The 16,088-nt window shown below is 37.9% G+C and overlaps 1 protein-coding gene across 4 annotated transcripts in view; it reads left to right on the forward strand.

Annotated features, from left to right (window-relative positions):
• Positions 1 to 16,088, forward strand: part of fam13b (family with sequence similarity 13 member B) — a 71,784-nt gene that overhangs the window by 24,383 nt on the left and 31,313 nt on the right. For all 4 annotated transcript variants that reach the window (XM_086023231.1, XM_086023230.1, XM_086023233.1 and 1 more), the window contains 2 exons: positions 941 to 1,085; positions 9,786 to 9,910. In XM_086023231.1, the coding sequence (XP_085879357.1) occupies positions 941 to 1,085; positions 9,786 to 9,910 (270 nt within the window). The remainder of the gene's footprint in view (positions 1 to 940; positions 1,086 to 9,785; positions 9,911 to 16,088) is intronic.

Here is a 16,088-nt window from a genome sequence, read left to right on the forward strand (position 1 = left end):
TCACCCTTGCTTGTGAACAACTGAGCTTTTTGTGCTTGCTCCTTTTGTACCCAATCATGATACCCCTTTTTCCAATTAACCCGTTCACTTGTGGAATCTTCCAAACAGATGTTTTTTGAGCATTCCTCAACTTTCCCAGTCTTTTGTTGCCCGTCTGCCCACTTTTTTTTTTTTAAATGTTTTGCCTCATCAAATTTAAATTGAGAGTTTTTGCCAGAAAAAAACAAAACAAAACTAACGTTTATTAGTTTGAACATATCATTTGAAGATCTTCTGTCTTTGTAACTTATTAAATTCAATATAGGTTGAAAAGTATTTGCAAATTGTTGTATTGATGGAATGTTTTGTAGGTCTCGAGTCCATAAGCCCAATTACCAATTTACAAAACAGCTACTTACTCAATGCGTGTTCGTTTCAAGAAGGTATCAAATATTTAAATAAAGACTCACACAAATCGATTGAATTTTCTCATCAGTTTTCTTTACCATCTCTGAAGTTCAGGAATCATACAATGATCAGATCTGGGCAGCTTTTCCATCCTTGCAAATGCTCTCACCCGAGACGGGCGAAGGCAGAAAAGGGGCGCGGTCTAACATGCAGCCCTCACATTTATACTTTTCAAAATCTAAACATAATGTGGGTTGGTCTCCTCCCTGGCTGGCCCTGCCTATGGGGCTGATCTTCACCAGCTGGTCCCGTGCTAGGATCAGGGCATGCTGACTCTGAGACTTTGAACTGATAATGCGATGTGTAATTCCCAATTTGTTTTTTAGTTAACCTGTTGGCTAATATAAAGCCATTCATATAGATTCAGATCTTTCATTATCCTGTTTTTATATCCCAACTTTGGGAATTGGGGGTTTGTACTTCTGGACCAAACTGGTATTCTAATGTGGCTTATAATGACACGCTGTTGTCTTCTGCTTTCACCCATGAGCAGTCTGTCGACAGAAGGCGAGGACCTGCGTGACCAGGAGTCTGTTAGCCGAGTCCTGGCTGAGCTGCTGGACAACCAGGAGGGCCTGTTTGACTCTGAGGATGACGACGTCTCTACCACCAACGATTACAGCTCCATCAACGAACAGGTAACAGACTCATTTGTCCACCAATTACGTAAGACTGAAGGAGAGGTAGCCGGAAAATACTTGGAGAGAGAAAGATGGCGGTATTTGAAGGGAGAAGGAAAATGGTGATGGACACCCATGGTTATGTAATTTACGCAACCGACACAAACTGTCTACATAAACATATGAAACATGGAGTACTGGGCAATAAATGATTATCAATATTCATCACGATAGACACATGCTCAGTATCAATAGAAAATGTGTTTGATAAAATATTCGATGGAAAAAATCTGGAAGAAAACCACTCTTCAAGGCATTCTCTAAGGAGTTTGAAGAGGCTTTAAGTTGCACCTCATTTCATTTTTTTCCGGGTTGCTGTCTATGTGTAAAGAATAGGGAAAAGCTGGGAAGAAAACTGAGATACCGGGCCGTCAGCCTTGTGACCGATCTCATGATGGGAAAATTAAGCTTCATGAAGCCCTTTTGATATTTTTTGACTTCTATAGATGGTGCTCTTGGTTTTGTCCATCACTACTTCTTGGCCCATTTGGTTACTTCATCAAACTCACTCGCACTTTTGTAACCTCCCGAGTAACATGAATAGTACCGTGTAGTGTACAGTATAATGTTTCCTCGTCGTGTCTCGGAAGTTCTTAAAAGAAAAAACACTACACTAGTTAAGGCTCGAAATTAGCCGTTTTGCATCAGTATGCGAGTCAAATTTAGCTTTTTGCGCATCATCAAAACACTGTTAAAAATGCACTTCCAATGAAGTGGCAAAAAACTGTCATATTTATATGCTCAGCAGGGTTGTCGGTATCTGCTGAATGTAACTACTAAATTAACTTATAATCAAACTTAGTTACTTTTAAAATCAAGTTGTCAATAAAGTAACTTAGTTACTTTTTAATGCACGTTATCAGTAAAGTAAAGTATTTCAATGTAACTGTGGCAACACTGGCTTTTAATAAAAAACAAAATGTTAGTCTGGAGCCTTGCAACACAACAGTTGAATACTGTTTATTTATGCCCCCATTTATTATTCATTAACTCCATTAAAGTTGTCCTGTTTTGTATTTCTGAGAGAGAGTTGTCAGTCTCATTTCTGAAACAGCATAATTCATAGATAGATACTTTATTTTACATTGGTATTATTGTCTTTTGATTCTGCTTGGATTTTCCTCTTGAAATGCATCAGAAAGATGTTTTTAAATATGAAATACTAAAAAAATTCTTCCGGTTGAGCATGCTTCTGGACTCCCTTAGAGGGGTTTTACATTTCTCACCCTTTTCACCCACGACCTGTTTCCATGCTTTTGCTAATACTTGATGACCACAAAAAACGGGCCCCGAAATAAGATTTGGATTTGGAAATTTGAAATGTATTTATGAAGAAGAAAAGGCCAATGAGTATAATGTTTTAACCCATTGAGGCCTAAAGCGCCTGGCTCAACGGCTCCCCAAAACCTAAGGTCGTAAGTTTTCCCAGAAATTCAGCACCTTCAAAATAATTAATATCTCAGCCCCTGTAGCAGACAGAAACATAATTGCAAAAGAATTTGAGGGCTTAGACATGTGGCTTTCACACAGACCCAAGTTTATTAATCTTTACTGTTTCAATCGAAGAGGTCAAAATAAACTGTCAGTCCAAGCGAAGCACTACTTTTAATTTTTTTAAAAATCGAGTGGTAATTACATCCTCTTTTCTGTTACAAAGACGTCGATATTGTCATTGTCTACAAGAATATATACCTTAACCATATATCAAGTTCGACTGGTTCTACCGGTTCAAAGTCCACAAGCGCGTCGTCTATATCAGTCAGTGTTTTTCAAATTTTTTTGAGTCAAGGCACATTTATTTCATTGAAAAAATCCCGCGGCACACCACCAGCTGAAATTGTGCGTTAAATGCGTCAAATATTTTGAGGCGATCAATTGCAAAATTTAATTACTGCCCATTAACGCGGTGAATTTGACAGCACTAATTAACATCTAAACAATTTTTAATCTTATTTTAAATGAACTATGATGTCTTAAAACGCAGTTGGATTAAAAGTGATTTGATTGACTTATTATCATGACAGCATCACACACCTCCGGATGTAACTTTGATCTCACCACATCAATTTCCCAGTCTGAACTAGTGCAAACAGTCTTTGATAGTGTTAATGTTTTAACCAGTCAATGTACAACTGCACCCTGGACTATGAATCCCTTTTAATCGTGAGTCGTGTCTCAGATGCCAAATGTCGTATGAAGTCTCTCGGCTTTTATTATAATGTCACATGATGATATGATCTTTAACCCCCCTGTTATGTCACACTTAGAAAACAAAAAAAGATTGAAAAAAAATCACATTACACAATTACGGTGTTCCCGTTTTTTACGTTAATACCCCGTTCTTTGTATTGGGCAGGTGTTTTTGCTGGTGTGGCGTTTAAAAGGCTGGGATTACGATAGGTGCTTCACATGAGCGCGGACTTTGAAGTATTTGGATGTCGCCGTCTTGGTTTTTGTACTCTCAATTCAAGTGTCAAATTACCGACTGAATGTATTTTGTAGGTAGTAATAAGTGGATGTTAGTGTGCAATAAGGTATTATACAACTTGAACGAGGCAGTCCCTGGGAACTCAAACAAGCTGGCATTTTTTGGAGGTTAATGTCAAAGAGTGTTTGCGGCTCCAAGTGCTTTCTTTTCCGTGGAAACAGGGTCGAAATGGCTCTTTGAGTATGAAAGGTTGCCGACCCCTGCCCTAGATAATGCCCAACTATTGGGTGGCAATGTGCATTTAATTTTATATCTGACTGGTCAAATTCAGATAAAAGCATACAATTCCATAAGAAAATTATTTAATGTCTTTACGATACGCATATTGCATAGGCCATTATCACGTTATCGATATTTTTTTCAATATATTGTACAGCCCTAGTATTTTGTAGTTATTTCACTCATTCTTGAGATAAGGAACAAAAGAGGTTTTAAAAAAGATTTTTTTTTTAAATGCACAAGGTATTATTGTGATTTGTATGTTTGTAAATAAAAGTCTTAATTATTTAACCATGTAAAAGAAGAGGTTCTAAATAAAAACACAATTAAAAAAATAATATTAAATGCTAGGGATAGCACAATATTGGCAATATCATGGTATCGCGATGTTAAATTTGCCACGATATCGTCGTCATCATGTCACGATATTAATAGCAGCAAAACTGTTTAAGAGCCCAAGTAGTTTTCCCTTTGTGCAGTTCCAGCACCCTCTGGTGGTTTGTTTATTACATTTACATGCAACTGCTCATGTTTATCTTATTTTTATTTGTATTCCGTGTTCTACAGAAATCATACACACACCCACACAACCAAGTCAAACAGATTATTGCTCACGTGAACAAAACTATGTTGAAATCAGTCATACCAGCAAATATGCCAATAGGAGCGCATGAGTGGCCAAACCTATTTCTTTGTGAATGCTGTTATGTACAAAGACAGAATATTGTGATTTTATTTTTATTTTTTATATGAGCTCTTTTTTTACAATATTGTGAGCTTTTATACAGTATAATGAGCTTTTTATATATCGGCAACCTCTCCACAATAGAGCGATAATTATCGTATCGTGAGGTTCATGTCGTGATATTATCGTATTGTGACATTTGGATATCGTGACATCCGAGTAAATGGTAAATGCTGTGCACTTATTAAGGGTGTAACGGTACGCTAAATCACATTTCGATTCGGTTCGGTTTCTTGGAAACTTCGGTTCGGTACAGTTTCGGTACAAAAAACAGAATTTAAAAAAAAAATGTTTATTCTGAAAAGATGACAAGTAAATGTTACATTTTTTTGGGGGGGGGGGAATAAAAGTGAACCATTCGGGTGACATTCTAAGAAATTACACCAGAATAAATAATACAGTAACAACAAGTTACTTAATTTTGTAAATTATTAAGACACTGAAATCTTTAAACACTCAGCAGCAACAGCCTATGACACATATAAGTATTCAAGTTAAAGACAAGTTGTCATTACAGTACATAAACACCTTTTGTGATGAAAAAAATTCATACAATAACAGTTACAATTATTGCTAACTGTATTAAAACTCTTTTTATAATGAAATACAGTAACTTTACCGTCTTTATGAAATTATTTACACTTATACAGGCATTGAAATGTTTGCATGTTCAACAGCATATTGTAACGAATGGCGTTATCTGTGTTGTATTCGGATTTGTGTTTTGCTGAGTTGTGATGTTTCCGAGGTTCATGAATGCATCGTACGGCGAGTGAGAGAAGCAGCGGAGAACGAAGGAGAGAGTTGTTGTACTTTGTTTTTGGCTAAAAATACTGCTTGCTTCCTCGTCTAAGAAACATTCAAAGTCGGATATTCGTTATTATGTTATTATGCAACATAGCCACCAATCTCATGTAGCAATGTCGGCACGCAGCTTTGGGACTTATGCACGTATCTTTCCCCATGGGCGATTTTCACAGGAAAGCTAGAATCTTCCCAAACAGGAGACTGCAGTGTACGGGGGACCTTCGAGCTCTGGCTTGTTTGCGTATGCCATTATAATGCCATTTATTCATGCATTTATGATTCATCACGGCTTCTGCCGTCCTGGCTCCCCTTTAGTGCCGCCGCCCTCCTCTCCCACGTGCAACCGTCAATAGCGCCCGTGCGTAAGCTCGCGCTAATAAGTGGACCAAACCGAACATGCCATACCGAAACTTAATACACTCACGTGTACCGTTACACCCCTAGCACTTATGTAGCACTTTAAATTAATTAACTCACCTGATCATGTTAATTTGTAATTTTAATGGTTGGTTAGTCAGTCAATTGGTTGGTTATATCCTAGGTTGGTTGGTTACTTGGGTGTTTAGCCAATTACTTGGTTTATTTATGTGGTTGGTCAGTTAGTTACTTATGTATTTGGTTGGTCTCTTACTCGGTTGTGTAGTTAGTTGTTTTTTTGGTTACCTGTATATGTAATTGGTTGTTGTTTAGTTGAGTATTGAGGGTTGAGGTAGTTTGTTAGTGATTTACTCCCTTTATCATGCTATTTTGGTTATTTAGTTTCTTGTTTGGTTGGCTCGTTAGTTCGTCAGTCATTTAGTTGCTAATGTAGTCAGTGAATCAGTTAGTTGGTTATTTTGTTAGGTTAGGGTCATGTAATTAATTTAATGCCTTGGTTATATAATTGTTTATTTAGTCACTTGGTTAAGCCCGTTGCACACTGGGCGCCATCGCTGCTCGTCGCCATCCGCACCTCGTGTGCTGGGGCGTTTTATTTATTTATTTATTTTTATTTTTGTAATTATTATTATTTATTTATTCATTTCTAAAAAATGCATTCATATTCTCAATTCGTTCAGATTTAATTTGTTTAGCATGTTAATTTTGATTAATTTTTCCTTTTTTTGTGTGTGTTTTTTAAATGTATTTTTCCTTATTAAATATACATTATTAGACTTTGTCGGACCTTTGTCCCAACTCTCAAGAATCAGTGATTTATTTTATCATGTCAATTGGTTATTTTTGTTAGTTGGTTAGAAACTCAGATGATTAATTAGTTGGCTTGACACTGTTTTTGTAGTTAGTTACTATATTTATCAGCATTGAAAGAAATACATGACTTCAGTACTCCGGTGAACTTCGTGTGACCCTTTGATATTGTTGTTGACTCAGTAAATAATGTAATCACTTCAAGCAAGATCTGATTATCTTCCTCATCTTAATATGGTTGAGTCATCCTGGTGTGTGGATGCACTTTGGATGTGACCATGCAAGAATCTACCGGCAACCAATAGGAGTGTCTGAGTGGCCGTATTGCCATGGCAACATGGCAGCAGATGGGTTTACTCTCCAGACCCGAGCAGAGGACATACTGAAGGCAGAGAAAGGAAATGTGAGGCGTATGTACAAGCCACCATGACGTCGTCAAATCATTAATATGAATGTATGATGTGGGTCAAGCCAGACAGAAAACATGACTCGAGGTGCTGCAAAATATCACATGTAAACTGCAAATGGCATACCAAGCTGTATACTTTTCACAGATGCCTAGCTCATGCATATGACAAAATGTTTTCATACATCTGATGCATTATTCACTTTTTTTTTTTAACAAGAAACCATGTCTCCAAAGTGTGAGAGAGGATTGACATTTAGTTCATAATAATGTACATTTCTGTATTTATGATAATTACTTTTCATTAATGTCTTTACATAAATGAACTTTATGGCAAGATACTCTTTCTTCCACTTTTTATTGTATGCGTACATTAGTGCTGGAATGCTTTTCGGGGGGGAAAGCATGATACTAAATAAGTTAAATAAGAGTCAATCTTGCTTGTACTAGAAAGGGTGATGCTAATATTAGTGCTAATATGTATATATATATATATATATATATATATATATATATATATATATATATATATAGATAGATAGATATTGTAAAATGTAAGATTTTATTTTTCAAAATATTTTAAGTAGTCAGTTAATTCTAAAGCCAGTCAGTCGATTTATTAGTTAGCTGGTTATGTTGACAGTTAAACAAATTATATCATACCAATAGTAGCACCCCGTGTATTTGGCAGTATTGGACAGGACTGTAAAGGGATTATTTCGTTGAGCTAAAAACATGGCCTAAGCTTTATTTAACATACTGTCCATTCTCAATAAAAATACCAATGCGCTTGCTAAAATTTTGGGTTTTTCTTTATTTCTGTGTAGATTGTTTAGGCATCCAGGTTATGGTAATCCTAAAAGGTTGAATCGAAGCAACTGCACTCTTTTTGTTTGTTGAATTTGTTGTTTTCCGAAACAAATAAAGGAAAAGAAAAAAAAGAATAAATTTACTTGTGACAGTGACGATATGCGTATATTAGTGGCCAGTCTTTAAAAAAACAAAATCCAATTTTTTAGAGGTATTTTATTAGTCAACCTTATTATTCACAACCTACTGAGACAAACTCGCCTTGCTCGTGCTGGAACAGTTGACACTAGAATGTTTGCTTTGGCCGCCATGCTCGCTGGAACATGTTTTGCGTGAAACTGACACCTTGGGCAAATTTCTGTGATTTGTCCAAAATAGGTTAAAATCCCTGAGCCTCCGGAGTATATTACTCATCCTCAGCTTTTTGACCGCGACAAACCCCTCCCCACTACCCCCACCACACACCCCTCCCACCCCCTACCCTCCATCTTGTCCACCTGCTGAGTGAATGCGACTATATTTAGGCGTGTTATGAAACTGCCTACGTTGCCTTAAATGTCACAGCTCAGTTAAATCAAATGAAAAGGTCATTTAGTATGACATAGCACCCTGACGGGTGGAGGGGGCTGTTGTAAACTTACATAATGGCATCACATTCAGAAGGTTTGCGGCAGTAACCTTGGCAAGTTGATATACAGCCCTCTCCAAAATTATTGGAACGGCAACATCAATTCCTTTGTTTTTGTTGTATTTTGAAGATATTTTGGGTTTCAGATAAAAAATACAGTGTTACCTCTACTTACGAAATTAATTGGTTCTGGAAGAAATTTCTCAAGTAGGAAATTTTGTAAGTAGAGACGTGTTTTCCATGTACATGCCCTAATTCGTTCCAAGCCCCCCAATATTCAGGCATAAATGTTTCATAAAGCATAAAAATGCATCAAAACATGTAAAAAATACAAACATGTTCCAATTAGATTATTGCACAATAAATGAGAGTTGTGCATAATGTAAAAAACAAAGAATAGAGTAAAGAATAAAAATGATGGTCATTTATCTTTTAATTGTTGTCCTCATCGCTTTTTGCCCTCTTTGGTTCATGTTCTCTCTCAGAAGTGGTTTTTGCCTGGCGTTTTGTAAAGAACTGATTTAATAACGTGGCGACTGTCGATACATTACGGTCATATTCTTTGGCGAGATCAACCAAAAGCATCTCTTTTTCATACTTTCCTATTATCTCTTGCTTTGTTTGTATGGACAAAAAAAAAAAGATTTTGTCCTTTCTTTCCTTTTCCTCGTTTCCAATTCACGTAAAACTATCAGAACACCTCATGACCCGAGAGGCGACTGACGGGGACACATAGACATATCTATCACATATATATCTATCTACCTGTATGTCTACACACACATAGACACATACGGTAGAGGTCCCTCTTAGCCAATGGGATGCCAGGAAGATGCTAGGTAATAGCCAATGGCACAGCAGCTATGAGTATGTTGCGTTCATTAAACTCCGGAGCTGCGAGCAGCAGCCTATACTCTATTTTTACCTTTCGTATCTTGAAATTTCTTTCGTAACAAGAGACAATATTTTCCTGTTGAGGCGTTTCGTAACTTGAAAATTTCGTATGAAAAGACGTTTGCAAGTAGAGGTACCACTGTAAGTAGAGGTACCACTGTATGAGGGGAAAAAAAGTTCAAAAGCTTTTAATTCATTGTATTTACATCTAGATGTATTAAACAATTCAGGACAGAGTACCTTTTCTATGAAGCCACACTTGCGTAGAGCTGGGCAATTAATCAATTGTATCTATTCAACTTTAGCACATTTTTTTCCAACACCGCCCGCTGACTTGCACTGCTTACACTAACTAACATGGTCATGAACAGAGAGGAGCTAGTTTAATAAAAGTGACTAGCGAGTTTCCATTTCTTGCTAAAAAAAGACTTCATGAGTGCAATCCTTTTCATATTTGTCATTTTTGTGGTCAGATCACAGAACTGCTGGACGACGAAAAGTGTGAGGCGGAGTGCGAGGAACTTCCCCAAGATGGCGAAGACTGCCCTGTTTCCTCAAACTCACCGCGACACACCTGCTCCGATGACCCAGCCGACAGGTGAGCGTTTCAAAGTGTGCTCATCGCTCTCAAAATACCTCATTTAGAATGATAAACCACAAATATAATTGCGCTAATTAATGTGTGGTTGATTTGGAGGACACAAAGAGTGTGCTTCAAGCAACAGCCAAGCGTGTCACTCCTCGCATTCAGTCCATCATTAATCTTTTCAGCGGCTCGTAAGTTTGTGCCCATGTTCACAAAATGGCCTACTCCATTAGTCTATTTTGATGCCTAGCGGACACGCCGACCTTGACAACTTAACAGTGTGCGCCAATTGAATGACAAACACAAAATTGAAAATGGTTTGGTTGAAATACTCGCCAGCAAAATTGCAAGGCAATGTGTAAGGATGCTGCTTTTGTTGGTTAGTTTTGGGATTTTGCCCCTAAAATATGAGTAATTTTTTCATCCACACATGCCAAGTGCGACTGATAATCTCTCTCTCTCTTTCGTTTTTTTTTTGTTTTTTTTGGGAGGGATGAAAAATTTTTTGGGTGCTGGGCATCGTTTGAATTTGGACGATTACGGTTCAGATTCTTTGATTGGATTCCGGATCCTAATGATTCTCGATTCCGATTCTTAGAAAAAGAAAAAAAAAAGGTGTTATTTTTGGACAAATCTCATGAATCACATGTAGTTCAATTTCATTACCTTTTTACTATTTGTGAAATTTATTTACCATGGATTACTCAAAGGGCTGTTTTCAATCAGTATATTTATTTTAATACATTTTTTTGCATTCTTATTTAGTATTATTTTTCACAAGAGCTTTATTTTTGAGAAGTTCAAAACAAAACAATAATGCAGCTGTTACCGAAAGCGAACACCAATTGATTGACTAACCTTGTCTTGCTTTGGAAAGAAAATATATATGACAAACACAGCGCTGCATTTTAAGGGCAAGCAAGGAAAGTCTATCTAATCCAAGCAGTCTATGTAATCATATGATGTTATCTGTATGTACAGTATTTATTTATATGCTGCTGCTGCATATGCTATAAGCTAAATATTTGCTGGATATGTGCATTTGTGTGTTTAACCTGTTGGCTCAATGTTGCCATTAGATGTACTTAGTCGATTCTGACTTTTGGTTCATAAGCTGCATCGCGTCAGTTATATGGCTAGGCGTCGGTTGAATGAGTCAGCCAAGCCGGCCAGGGCAGGATCACCGACCCCGCGAAAGACGACTGCTGCCACCGCGGCGCTGTGGAGATCCGTGGGAAGGGCCGGGCGCACGCCCAGATTAGCCGCCACCGTGGGCCGCGCTTGCCGGTTGGTGCGAAGCGAGCGGAGGGGCGGACCGAGAGGACCACGGCAGCTTGAGTTGGGGCGAGCTAGGAATCGAAACTTAGCACCGACATTCTAAAATTGAACGGTTCCGGAGAACTGGAATGATGGACCTGGTTCCACTCGATTCCAGGTTCTGGGTGCCATACCCTAGTGCTGACACACTCCTCCACACCGGATCAAAAGATGTTCATCACCGAAACAACGCAGGCATAAACGGAATGTTGTGACTCAAGAAAAAAAAAAGCAACAGGCACATGCCCACGGACGTGCACATGCCTGGGCCCAAGACTCGAATGTGCATTAGCCTTGTACCACTACCTTCGGTTTACCTGTTCGCTGCTCGATTCACACAAGCAGCAGTGGGAACACAAACTATAACAAAGACAGCAATGCCAAGTGATGCTTCGTCGCCAGATTACAACACTGCGTGCTACATTTGTGTTTATTCATCGTAAATGTTTTTGGATGCTACCAAAATCAAGACACAAGACACTTTACGACACGAGCTGTGTTGTTACCTTCATAAACACTTCACTCAGAAAATGGCAATGGAGTCTGGCTGCAATTACCATTCCCAGCCGCTCCTTTCTAAAATGTCATCAGACCGGTCACGTTGGAGCGTCGGTAATGGTGAACGCTATTTGTTTCGATCTGTTTCTATGCTGGCTCTTCACAAGGTCAGTGGCACACCGTTCGTGGGCCGCTGCCATTAAGTTAAAGATAAACAAAAACAAACGTTGTGTTTGTCCATTGTTGAAACGTCAATAATATTGTAATACTTTTGTCATTGAGTTATTCTTTGTAGGATTAATATTAAATGTGTGTAAATACAATTCTTTCATTTTAGTGAGGTAAGTGACAGGATATTCAGTCAAGTCTGTTATTTTGTATTCAGTTAGTTGGTATGTAAGTTGGTTAATTGGTTGCTTAGATTTTTAGTACCTTAGGCTTAGACGGTTGGTTGGTTTATCCGTTGGTTGGATATTTAGTAAGTCAGTCAGTTATTTATTTAGTTGGTTGTTTAGCAAGTCGGTTGGTTGGAATTAAATGACCTATTACACAATCAAAGGTTGGTGATTTTGTTTACTTTTCTCCTGATGCAGTCTGCTTCCAATGTGAGTTACCGCCACCTACAGGACTGGCGAGTAACGGCATCTGCTGGCTCGTGTGATTTTTCCGTCATACAGACTGTTTAGAATCGTTTGGCCTTGGCAGAGGTCTGCACCCTAATATGTGACACTATATTTATAGTACCATATAGACTGCAACATTTGGTGGGCCCAAGTGGCTGCATGGCGATTCTCACGTACGCCAGATAAGTCTTGGCCAGACATGGCAACTCCTCCTCCGATTGATGTCAAAATCTACTCAGCTGATCTCCTTTAAGATGATTAGCATTTGCTGCTGCTGCTGCTACTGCCGCACTCAGACTAAAGCGCATTACACACGACATACTTTCCACTTTCCACGTTCATTTACATGAAGACACGTTACAGGCAGCAGTCACAGATACTTGACAAGTACACGTGCAATGTTCATTTCAATGCACACAATTACTGAACTGTTTTGGAGCTCGACTGTGGATGATTTAGAAAAACTAAGAGATCAAACTAAATTGAAGTACGATTAAATCTTTTAAAAAATGCACAAAATAATCTCGGCCACAGAATTATAGGGTTCCTTCGGGGCCTTAAAAATTCAGAGAAGCATTGAATTTATGAGTTTGGAAATAATACCTGAAAATTCTTGAAAAAGTCTAGAATTTTAATATCTGGGTCTTCAAATTTCATAATGTGGCAACTAAAAAACATTATAGGTTGTTCACGTACAAGCAGTCGAAGTCTCCTTGGCTCTAAAAACCACATTTCTTATAAATACTGAAACTTGGGGTAAAAATGTCGAAGAGTGTACGCAGCAATGGATGGGTCCCATTCACACACAATACAATACAACTTTATTTATTAGTGCATTTCACAACAGCTACAGCTGTAACAAAGCACTTTACATACAACAGCAAAATAGCCATAATACAACAAGTGAAAGCAATAAATTAACACAAAACACTGTATACAATAGACACCAGAACACAGCTGAAAAACTGTCAGTCTCAGGTCGGGTCGAAAGCCAAAGAATAGAAATGTGTCTTCAAACTGGTTTTAAAAATGGACAGAGAAGTGGCTTGCCTAACATTCAATGGAGCGCGTGGACACAGAAAAGGAACATGGCACTGCAAGACCAACAAAGACTGGCGATCATAGACCAGCAAAGAGTCCGTGAATGAAGCACCAATCACCACAATCAAGAAAATAAGATGAATTGTCAAGAGGGTCGCCGAACACACCGGCCATCCTGTTGCCATCTTGACAAAAAAGAGAAGCTCCCTCAGCAGTCACCCGGTCTGATGATCGGGGGCGGCGGCTTCAGGCGGCCACCGGAGGGTTTACTCGACATTGAATTACAGTACAAATTGAATTGTTCTAGCGATTTTTCACTGCACTTTCAATGTCTCAGACAAGCTAGATGTTAAGATGTTTGTTTCGCAAAAAGAGCACAAAAACATGCAAAACAAAAATTAAATATGTCCAAAAATGAGACATTTCACATTATTTTTTTTCTGCATGTTAATTTTTTTCCAGATGATTCAAAATGAATTCATACATTTTATATAAATACTAAGATACAATTAAATATTAAAATTAAAAACCTGTTAAGATTCTTTTTCTGCCTGCAAAAAATATTTTCAAAGAGAAAAGACACAAAAGACATTGTGTGTGAAAGTAATTCATATGAAAAATTTGTTATACATGTGAAAATAATAAATATTGATAAAATTATTTAAAATGAATTGTAAACCTGCACCAAATATACAATCTGATGTTTATATATTTATTTCTCTGCTAATGAAAAAATAGATATTTTTCAAAATAAAATAAATCGTACATTTTTACAGAAATGAAACTAAAACCAAGTTAAGCAAAAATAAATATGATGTTAGATGTACAACTCAGGTTTTCTGCAGATCCTTAAAAAGTCTTGAAAGGCATCGTAGTGATGAATTCAACAAAAAGGCCCTAATTTGCATTAAAATATCTTAAATCAATCCTTCAAAAGTTTAGAAAAAATGTTAACACTTGATGAGTAGGATTTTGTTATTGTAAATAGTCTCATAATGAATAAGATTTAAAACTTAAATAGTATTCTTTAAAAAAAAAAAACTCTCATGGTGACATGACGCACAATCACGACAGCAGACTCAAAAAAAACAATGGTGTGGTTTTAGTCGTGACTCGTAAGAGCAGATGCTCGTCTTGTATTAACTACACCAACTTTGGACAACATAGGACCTTGGGAACATTGCAAAATTGCTCTTAAATTTGATAGGCTTGAATTATGAAGACATTGGTCACCAATGTTTCAGTGCCACTAGCCATTTTCAAGTGAAGAGAATAAATGATTAAAATTATTTCACCATTAGCTACGCTTCAACAAGACTGGTAGTATGCCTATATTTCATAAGTGTTGGAATAGTAAGGACACAGTGTCACAAAGTGCCAAAAAGTTTCATAGTGGTGGTGTATGTTGTCCATTCCCTTTGTCAAATTATATTTTTCTTATTTAAAAAAAAAAAAAAACTGGTCCCGCACATTAAATATTTCAATGCACTTTTTTTTTCAGAATTTTCCAAACATGTATCGATATCTGCAGCAAAATGTCTTCCTCGGCCCAAGTAGTTGTTGTGTAATCCTGCTAAAAAAAAAAAACACACACAGATGACAACATATCCTTCCATGGCTAAGGTAATAAGAAAGAGAGGATTTGTCTGCATGTGTCAATTTCTAATTGTTTTGGATGGACTGGTATGATAACCTGCAGGGACATTTAAACACAGTACATATCATGGTTCACATGGTCTGCGTCTTTGTGGCTAATGCCTGCTTTGTGGGCCAACATTGGGATTTGTGCGGGTCTTCATGTGACAGCTGCAGGAGTTTTAAAGCCACGCTGGCCAGACTCTTTGGATCTTTGCAGCTCATGTGATTGTTTTAGTTGGTATTAACGTTTGCGAGACAAGCCAGCAGGGGATTAATTCTCAAATGTAGGTTTTCAGGGGGCCATGGCCGACATTAGCAAAGAAAAATTAGATCAGCGCTGACCTGCCGCTTGAGGATAAAATGTTCAGTATGTATCATTGCTGTAATCCAAGGAGGGTCATGGCCACTCTTAAAACTGCACACACACGCGCACACATACAAAAATCATTACTGGGTCACACAAATCAGCCATATAGCATCGGGACATTCTTAGTGTAGCGTTTTTTTTTTTTTACAAGAAAGTACTGTTTTACAAAAGTGCCTCCTCATGGGTTGTTGTTCGATGGCCTCTCAGAGTGGTAAAGTTCTTTTACAGCAAAAACTCTATTAAAAGGACAATGTGTAGAATTCAGTGCCGTCTAGCGGTCAACTAATAGAATGCAACGACCTAAGTTCGAAGCGCCTGCATTTAGTTGCCTACAACTAGTGCATTCACGCCCTGTGCACCTGAACAATATTAATTCCATCTCAGTTACCGGGAGGTCAGTCAGCATCCTCTGTAGCAGCCTTTCTGCCATATATTTCTCCTTGCTTCCCTGAAGAACCTGATACAACCTCAAGTTTTGCCTTCTTCCGTCATTTTTTGTGACGAACTGAATTGTAATCGATAGTCCGTCAGTTAAGGCCGTCATTTAGTCCGTCAGAAGTCCGTTGGTCCGTCAGTCGGTACCCCGAAAAAAAAAGTCGGGAAAAATGGGCATCCGCCAGTGAAGGACTAATGGTCGATATTCGGGGTCCCTACTGTGAATCCAATGAAGTCTGAAAGAGGATTCTAGATATGTTTTGAGTTACAT

This window comes from Filicampus tigris, chromosome 2 (assembly GCF_054856515.1).
Source record: "Filicampus tigris isolate MCC_2025a chromosome 2, RoL_Ftig_1.0, whole genome shotgun sequence".
Lineage (NCBI taxonomy): Eukaryota > Metazoa > Chordata > Actinopteri > Syngnathiformes > Syngnathidae > Filicampus > Filicampus tigris.